This window comes from Aspergillus aculeatus, assembly GCF_001890905.1.
Source record: "Aspergillus aculeatus ATCC 16872 unplaced genomic scaffold ASPACscaffold_20, whole genome shotgun sequence".
Classification (NCBI taxonomy): domain Eukaryota; kingdom Fungi; phylum Ascomycota; class Eurotiomycetes; order Eurotiales; family Aspergillaceae; genus Aspergillus; species Aspergillus aculeatus.
Genome location: NW_017962995.1, coordinates 1 through 9549, shown reverse-complemented (window position 1 = coordinate 9549; position 9549 = coordinate 1). Strand labels below are relative to the sequence as shown.

Below are 9549 nucleotides of genomic sequence, written 5' to 3'. Positions count from 1 at the left end.
CCCATAGCTTAATAGTCTTGTCATGTGAAGCAGACGCCAGCAGCTTAGAGTTATGTGAGAAGACCACTGACTGAACCCAGCTACTGTGACCCTCAAGTGTCTGCAGGCAGACGCCGCTGGCGGCGTCCCACAGCTTGACAGTGTTATCGCGGGAAGCAGACGCCAGCAGCTTAGAGTCATATGAAAAGACCACTGACTGAATCCAGTCACTGTGGCTGTCCAGCGTCTGCAGGCACGCACCACTGGCGGTCTTCCACAGCTTAACGGTGTTATCGTGGGAAGCAGACGCTAGCAGCTGAGAATTATGCGAAAAGACCACTAACTGAATCCAGCCGACATGGCCCTTAAGCGTCTGCAGGCAGGTGCTGCTGGCGGCGTCCCATATCTTAACGGTTTTATCCTGGGAAATAGACGCCAGCAGCTTAGAGTCATGCGAGAAGACCACTGACTGGACCCAGCCACTGTGGCCCTTGAGCGTCTGCAGGCAGGCGCCGCTGGCAGCGTCCCACAGCTTAACGGTGTTGTCGCGGGAAGCAGACGCCAGCAGCTTGAAGTCATGCGACGAAGACCACTGACTGGACCGAGCCACTGTGGCCCTACGAGCGTCTGCAGGCAGGCGCTGCTGGTAGCGTCCCACAGCTTGACGGTGTTGTCGCGGGAAGCAGACGCCAGCAGCTTGGAGTTATGCGAGAAGACCACTGACTGGACCCAGCCACTGTGGCCCTCGAGCGTTTGCAGGCAGGTACCGCTGGCGGCGTCTCACAGCTTGACAGTCTTGTCGTGGGAAGCAGACGCCAGCAGCTTAGAGTCATGCGAAAAGACCACTGACTGGACTAAGCTACTGTGGCCCTCGAGCGTCTGCAGGCAGGCGCCGCTGGCGGTGTCCCACAGCTTGACGGTCTTATCGTAAGAAGCAGATGTCAGCAGCTTAGAGTCATGCGAGAAGATCACTGACTGGACTAAGCCACTGTGGCCCTTGAGCGTCTGCAGACAGACGCCGCTGACGGCGTTCCACAGCTTAACAGTTTCGTCGCGGGAAGCAGATGCCAGCAGCTTAGATTCATGCGAAAAGACCACCGACTGGACCCAGCTACTATGGCCCTCGAGCGTCTGCAGGCAGACCCCGCTGGCAGCATTCCACAGCCTGACAGTCTTATCGTCAGAAGCAGACGCTAGCAGCTGAGAATTATGCGAGAAGACTACTGACTGAACCCAGCCACTGTGGCCCTCGAGCGTCTGCAGGCAGGCGCTGCTGGTGGCGTCCCACAGCTTGACAGTATTATCGCGGGAAGCAGACGCCAGCAGCTTGGAGTCATGCGAGAAGACTACTGACTGAACCGAGCCACCGTGACCCTCAAACGTCTGCAGGCAGGCGCCGCTGGCGGCGTTCCAGAGCTTGACGGTGTTGTCGTGGGAAGCAGACGCCAGCAGCTTGGAGTCATGCGAAAAGACCACTGACTGGACCCAGCCACCGTGGCCCTCGAGCGTCTGCAGGCAGGCACTCCAGCTCTCGCCTATCATTGACTTGGCATTCATCCATCTTAGTTCCTCAGACTCAAATTGAGTCCTTGTAATACTGCTCCGAGGACTAAAGAATATCGCTGAGGTGTATACTTGAAGTGGATAATCCTCTATCATCGTCTTATGATATATGATGAAGCGGTATGCATCTCGAATCCTCTTATGTAGTACTTCAGATTCTTCGTTTATCTATATTTTAGTTAGAATAGCTGATTACAAGATAATTAATAACACATACCTCTATCAATCTTTCAAGCTTCAGCATCGCTGTCGCTCCTTCAGCTAGATTACCTAGTAGTGTAAGAGCTTCCAGCCAGTGAAGAAAGTCCTGGCAGAAGAAATCTTCAAGCAAAGTAGTGTGCACCAAGCTTTGACTTTGTTTGCGTTTCTGTTCTTCTCGAAAGAGTCGGCTTCTGAGGCTTCGTACTGAAATGGCTATCTTGAGTAGGCCTCTTAGTAGGCTAGAAGCTCCTAGCTGTTGAATGAAAGTTCGGTATAAGGTCATAGGTAAAGTCACGCCTTGCGGTTCTGTCATCAATTGTCCGCCTGCAATTTTCTTTCGAAGTGATTCTTTTCCAAAAATGAGTATCAGTATTGCTTTTTCGAAGAAGCTTTTCAACAGACAGAAATTAGGAAGCAAATGAAAAGGGTTCTGATGAAAGAATGTGCCCTTTAAACTTGTGCCTCGGAGCTGTTCACCGGTTTCTTTGCTTGGTGTCTCATCTCGAGTATAGTCTTTAAGATGATCAACCCAATAAATACATGCGTAACGTATTGGTTGTAGTGGATTTGTATCTGGCTGCGTGATCTGATCAGTTGTAATTGCAAGGTCATCGAGCTCGTAAATATCGCGCCGTAATGTTTTGTGAAGTGTTTGTAAAGACTTTGAGAAGATAAAGTAGTGTATCTCTCGCACACCTTTCGGAGCAATTTCTTGAGACGCCTCTTTCAAAAGAAAGTCCTGCGCAGATTGATGAATCATTGTGATTGTGTGTCCTCGAAGAGTAAGGAAAGAACCACAGTTTCTTGCAATCCTTTCAAGATACTTGATGAGGCACTTATCAGACTCTATGTCGCTTGTCGAAATGTTCGGTAGTTCGAGAAAACATGATAACTCAACCAATGTGATAGGACGGTAAACAGTGGCTGCAATCCCAAGCAGAGACGTACAGTGCTTAGCATCAAATTTTAGATCACTGATGTTGTCCAACATTCGCTTATATAGCATGTCAAGCCCCGGAGGAAATGTTGCAAGTTCCGCCTGGATATACTCACGGGGAACATCTTTCAGTTGCTCGCAAACCAAAGCTACCCAGAGAAATGTTTATTTTGCATTGAGTACCAGATGATCCTCAATAGCTTTTCTTGTTGCTTTGCTGTATTCATGCTTTCTTGATAACGCCTCTACTTTATCCTTGATGAAGTAGTCAACAGCAGCAGCTAAATCATCCTCATTCAGCTCAAGGTGAAGTCTGATTCCTGTTATATTGTCGAGATATTTCTCGATGCTCGGCCAGTTTCGACTTGAGACAATCCATTTCACATGTTGAAGACCTGACGATTCCTCTTCAAGAAATTTAAGAAATCTATTTTGATCGATAATACACTCGTCCAGTGCATCGATTATTAGGCAAGTCTTCTTAATAGCCGGATCTTGGAGTATCTTCTGAAAGACATCGTGTACTTCGAACCACCTATTCTCGTTGTCAAGAAACTTCGCAGGGATATGGGTCTGGAGCAGAGGCTGTTGCTTCCTAAGCATAGTAATAAGTCCTTGTAAAATCGCTGTAGCACTGTTGATACGATTGTTGGTGGCTTGGCAGAAGAAGTAGGCAATGTTGATTTTGTCTTGCGTAGCTTTCTCTGAAAGCTCATTGATAATACCACAGATTAGCATTGTCTTGCCTTTACCAGCATCACCTTTGATCCAGAGAAACTGATTGCCTGCAGTGTATCTCCATCTTTTAAAATTATCATGGTCGAGCACCCAGCGGTAAGAGTTTCGAAGAAGGCCACCCTTCTCCTCTTCGATCCGCCGCTTATCAAGCTCGGGATTAATTGTCTTTGAAAGAGTTAAAGTGTAAATCATTCCGTATTCCAAGATGGATGGTTCGACTAAGTAAGTAGTGGCAATGATTATCTCACTCACTTTTGAATCATCAGATTGGTTGTAATAATTGTAGTAAAACTGACTGTTAATCTGCCCAGGATTTTGACCGACCTGGAGTCCAGTATTATCGGCAGTAAAAAATGCGGTTGAGTTGTTCATCTCGTGTTAGCGAAGGTTTTAGAACAGTGTGTAACCGGACACACCAGTTGAAACTAGAATTAAGGCCTTATATACAAGTTTCCTAGCTACAACACTCAGCTACCCCGCACCACAAAAAGCAAACATTGCGTGCGTAACCACAATTATGATAATTACAGCGGGTCGTTGCAGGTCCCAGAACTCTTTCTATATAATGTAAAAGTATCTTGAGCCGTGTGATACTCAAAGATTAGATCAATAGGGCTTAAGAATTAATCAAAAGCCAAAAGAAACAGGAACACAGTGTTAGATGCTGTGATCAATGTCGAGAGGAGATATCCGACGTAGCTATGTCCAAGGGGTGGGGCATTTCCCGTGCAAATATAAGAATCCATTGGCAGAAACGGAACCTAATTGATCCGAATTTCATAATGCCTATCGCCAGGCCACGTAGGGCGTTTGCTTAATGGACATTTCCTACTGCAGGACAGTTGACGGAGGTTGTTTAATGCACGATGGCTCTAGATTTGAAGCCCGCTCAGCTGGAACTAATCCAACACATGATTTCTGATAACATCTCAGATGGCTTACATCGCTGACTGCAGCAAACAGTCAATCGTGTATATTCGCTTCAATCTGCAGACATTCAGCAACATCCAAGCACCGTGCAATGGTGTAGGCCGCCCACGCAGTATTATCCCGCTTATGCTCGAACCTCTTTGCGAACATCTGAGGAGAAGCCAAATCTCTATCAAGATGAAATAGCAGTATCTATCTGGAACAAATTTGGAAAATATATAACAACTCAGAGCATCAGCAGAGCACTTGCTTCGGTCGGGTGATCTAGAAAAACAGCACGACAGATTGCCAAAGAACAGAATACCGACTTGCGAGACTTCTATCTCTATAATCTTACAGCATTCCAGTCAAATCCGTTGACATTTGTAGATAAATTAGACTGTGATAAGAAAGCTGGATTTCGGCGAACAGACTGATCGCTTTTAGACGTAATCACAGTCCAACTTGCCGAATTCTATCGTAATCAACTTCCAATACTCTCTGCATATGCCCAAGATAATATCATTCTCCGACGTGTGTTCAAAGGGTCTACTGATACCAATGTGTTCGAGGACTTTATCGAGCAGCTCCTCCAGCATTATAACAAATAGCAGAACCAAAATCTGTTCTTATTATAGAGAATGTGTCGTTCCATCGCACTGAAAGGCTTTAGCGGCTATATGCCGATTGAGGTGTTATTCTGATATATCTTCCGCTATATTCACCAGATCTCAACCTTATCGAAGAGTTCTTTGCGGAGCTGAAGCAATTCATTACGCGTCAGTGGACATCATATAAAAAGAACCCAGGTCAAGGTTTTAATATTTTTCTGGAGTAGTATATTAATATACTTGGCTCGAAAACGAAAAGCGCAGAGGATCATTTTTAAGGGGCTGGTCTTATGATTAAAGAGAATAAAAATAGATAATAATCCAATATTGAAAAAAGAAACAGTAGATATTAAGATCATAATAGAAGCACAAAATAAGATGTCGAGCAAAAAGACAAATAACATAAAGCATAAGACTATCATCCAACTACTACTATTTTATATTTGTCAGTCTACAGTCGGAAGTCTTTGACAAATCGCCAAATAATACCCCACTTGACATTACGATCTCTGAAGTATTCTGGATCTTTATCTTTGTTAATCTGCTTAAGATTAAGGCCATCATCCAAAGCAATATTACACGTCTTTTTTACCTCCGCTTTTAGTCCTTCCCGTCCAATCGTAACTGCTGCCAGGTACTATAATCCCGTACAGCAACATCAAGCCCAAATATTTGCAGATTAGAAAGCTGGGTTATCGGAGACATACCACGCTCAACAGACCCTGGTGGAAACAAAGAAGACATTAGCGGTGTCTGTGCTGGAAGAACATGTATAATATTATCAAAAGGACATGCTGAATCAGTTAAAGAGCAGTTACATATCTTTAATCGGTCAAGGCGTTGTCTCTCAGCTCTGTATATTTGCTTGCGTAACATTCGGGCACATCCTCATGTAGTTGCCAAATACCACCACTTTGCATATATTTAACCAAGCTTTTCAGCTGGTCTCCATAAAGCTTATAATGTCTCTTGCTGTAAGAATCCTGCCAGCAATGCGGTCCTTACTCACAGAGCCCGGAACCGCGCATCAAAATATAGATCAGGTTCCACGCGGCGAGCTGTCCGGTAGTTTCTTTCTCAGTAGTCAGCCGAAGCTCCCGTTCTTATAACATGCGCTGCGTAGCCGATAAGGAGCCTCGTGTATCAGTTGGCCTGCAACTAGCTGAATTATTCGTGAGGCTACGAAAAGGAGATGAATCAACCAGGCAAGAATTCCATTCATGGGGAATAAAGAGAAGAGAAAGGCTCTCCGGGCCTTCGCTCTGCGCTATGTACATGGATAAGGCCATGGGTGCCTGAGGCACCAATGGGTTGACCAATGACAGGCCAAGGAGCCTGTCAACTAACTCGAGTAATGAGAATACAGATGGTATTTCTGAATCCAATGCAGATGACAGCTTTCAGTGGGCCATTGCAATACTAAGACAGTATTCATTCATATCTGCTAGTAAGGATAATAGTATCTTGACAATGCATCGGCTTGTGTAACTGGCTGCTCGCTCCCGGTAAAATCACAGAAACAACTGGAGCAATGGAACAGACAATTCATCAGTATTCTGTGCCGGGAATTTCCGACTGATGAGTATCAGAATTGGAGAAGATGTCGGCTGCTTTTTCCACATGTTCGTTCGGCAATGTCACAACAGCCAGACTCAGAGACGAATTGTAGATAAAATGGGCTAAGCTGCTAAACAGAGGTGCATGGTATGCATCTGGAAGTGGTAACATTGTGGTTGAGAGGGAAATGGCATCAAAGTCAAGGAAGCAGAGAAAAAGAATATTAGGAATAGAGGATGAAGATACTCTTGCGAGCTCTCCGATGTTAGCAGATGCATACAGCCGGGAAGGGCACTGAAAGAAGGCCGAGCAGCTCCAGGTGCAGGTAATAAAGACGAGTAAGATAAAGCTTAGCAAAAACCACTCTTCTATGCTGACTAGTATAGCCAATCTAGTATAGCCAATCTAGCATTAATATACAGAAATCAGAGCTGGTAGAAGAAGGCCAAGCAGCTTTAGATGCAGGTGATGGGGACTCGCAAGATGAAGCTTGGCGAGGACCATTCTGATATGTTGACCAGTATGGCCAATCCTGCTTTTAGCTGGAGATCTTCAGGTCAGCATACTGCTGCTCTTGATCTACTCAAAGTATCATTAGCAAAGCAGAAACAAGTTCTAGGGCTTGATCATCCCAACGTCTTGTCAAATCTTTAGACCTTGCTGCAATAGGAGACCGAGGAATTGGACACCAATGGGTAAACTGAAAGAATTCTGTTTAATCTGTTTGACGTGGCTGCAATGTTTGTTCTGTAAACTTTTCTGCAACAGAGACGGTTGGCTTGTTTTCTTTTTTCTTTCCTTAATTTAGTGTTCTTGTCTTCGCAACGAATAAAACAATGAGCACTCCCTGAGGCCCTTACATAGAGTAATGAACATGTCAAGCTTCCTCTTTTTCTCAATGTATAGATCTTAGTAGACTTCTGATATATACAACTACTGTGATGGGTTTAATCTAGGATTGTCATATTTAACTAATCTGATCTAGGCAGCTCGCACCGATAGTATCAAACATTAGGGCTTCTTGTAGGCTATCGTAGAAAGCGTCATATATCGCCACGGAGGATACAGGGGATTACCCTCTGGAAATGATTTTACTTCCACTGCTTTGAGCTGTTTTCATCAAACACCGTCAGCTGCGACAACCGGAAAAACCAAGGTTTCGATTCGATCCACGAAGGCGAAGGATGTTCGAGGTATGTAGAATGCGCGGGCCAGGCTCACATTTAGGCCACGGCAAAAACTCCTCCTCAACACTCATTCTCTTGATCGAATATAGAGAGTTAATCTCTGACAAGATCAGTCCGCGCTTCTGATTTCGGGCTTTGTACGGATCATGCCAATGGTGGACGTGATCGTCCTAACGGCTGTTGTGCCACGGTTGAACGTGGAACTTTATCTTCCGAAAAAGCTTATTAGCACCCGCAACCAGACGGTTCGTTTTGCAGCAACAACCTAACGATATGTGGGGCAATCATGAATGTCGCACATGCCTTTGTCTTGTACCCTGTCGGGAGATTGAATGTCACTAGCTAGTTGATCGGATTTGGGAGATGGATGAAGCATGTGAATTCTGGGACATGTTTAGCTACATACCAACCCATGAGCATGTGATAATTTGGTTGTGGGATTGAGCTATTTTTGAAACCGACTGTTTTTTAAAACCATCTTGCATTTATAGTGTACTGGAATACTTCACACATAAAGAAACCTCTTTGGGTGCGCAAGTATTCTTTTGTGACGGCGGATCACGAAACCATTTATTCACCAGAGCAAAGCTAATTGAACTATCTCTTGGTCTTTAGACCATTAGACTGGACGAGAGCATAGGTCACGTCAGAAAAGACAGTGAAATATGGTGTGTATGGAACTCACGTGTATGTAGAGCCATGAAATATCGTTTAATTTACACAAACCAGGAATTACCAATCTATTTCACTAAAAAGCGTTTAGATCTTTGGAGGATGCCCCTACTATGAAGAGTGTAATATAATAGTTTACTATTTATCTATATACTAGGTATGACGGACAGATATTAACAATACCTGCTAGCATATTTACAGAACTCCCTATCTTGCTGACTGTTTCTGTGAGACGAAGTCTAGGCTAGGTCGCGAAGCTGCATACACCGCAACAGATCTCAGAACGCGAGTTGACACGCAGCACTTCCTATCAAGTATGCAATAGTGTTATTAACCCTAGGAGCCTCGTCAGAATGCATCCTGCAGCTTGTTTATCTCAATCCCGATGTCCCGTACGGGAAGGTTTTGTAATACGATGACGAGATCTATCAATGGAAGCACCTTCAAACAGGATACCGCACTCGCCACGAGTACTGCTCGATTGTCCGGAAGAATTCAGGATTCCGACGCTCGCGCGCGCAAGTCTTCGCCCACCGGAACAGACGTTCGACCACCGGCCACGGCTCGCGCCGCCACTCCAGCTCCTGAAAGACCATCTCATCTAGGTTGGGGTGCCGACCGATGAGGTTGAGATCGAACCGCGAGACGGTGTGGTAGCGCGTGGGTCGCGGGAGGCTTTGCGGCGGCAACAAGTTGGCACTGCGCTCAAGCAGCATGCGCATGCGTAGGCGACCATGCTGGGGCTCTCCGCGCGAGTAGTAACGATCAGCTAGAAGTGTCAGGGCCCGCACGTCGTAGTTGGATACGAATAGGCCTTCGGGCCATGCACCTCAGCAGGCTGGCGACGGCCCCCGGGGAGAAGCCCCCGGTGGCCGGCTGGCGGATTGCAATGTCACCTCGCGCGGGGATGAATCCTCTGCAGACGACTGAAGTGACCAAGCGGGTCGTGTAAGCGGTCAAGTAGCCTTGTTGCTACGAGTCGCTGAGCGTCAGCCCGATCCTTGGCTAGATTTGTGTTGTACACCCCCCACTAGCAGGCCCGGCAGCGCCGGGCGGTTGGAGGGGCCCCCCGGGCCGCGGGCGCACGCGCGCCCGGCGCCCCACGGCGGCGGCGACCCGCCAGTTGGCGGCCGCGCCTCCCCCTTGGGCGTGTGGCGGCCGGCCCAGTCCGCACCCACGCAGACGAGACCCGGCC

General features: G+C 46.6%; 3 protein-coding genes across 3 annotated transcripts in view; all 3 read right to left on the bottom strand.

Moving 5' to 3' along the window:
- The window catches only part of ASPACDRAFT_1883394 (WD40 repeat domain-containing protein), a gene marked incomplete at its 5' end in the record, with an annotated part of 3116 nt that extends 1478 nt beyond the window's left edge, over positions 1–1638 (bottom strand). The window contains one exon of the mRNA XM_020198331.1: positions 772–1638. Within this exon, the coding sequence (XP_020051702.1) occupies positions 772–1638 (867 nt within the window). The remainder of the gene's footprint in view (positions 1–771) is intronic.
- A 900-nt stretch (positions 1639–2538) lies between these two features.
- ASPACDRAFT_126647 (uncharacterized protein) lies at positions 2539–3722 on the bottom strand. Its single transcript, XM_020196966.1, has one exon. It carries the CDS (start codon positions 3608–3610, stop codon positions 2846–2848), a length of 765 nt encoding a protein of 254 aa, XP_020051701.1. The 5' UTR covers positions 3611–3722; the 3' UTR covers positions 2539–2845.
- A 5075-nt stretch (positions 3723–8797) lies between these two features.
- ASPACDRAFT_47707 (uncharacterized protein) lies at positions 8798–9496 on the bottom strand (the record flags this gene model as incomplete). The annotated part of the gene is made up of 3 exons (XM_020202001.1): positions 8798–9123; positions 9161–9326; positions 9386–9496. Coding segments are annotated over 3 exons (603 nt in total), but the record flags the coding sequence as incomplete, so codon positions are not given.
- Positions 9497–9549: the final 53 nt, after the last annotated feature.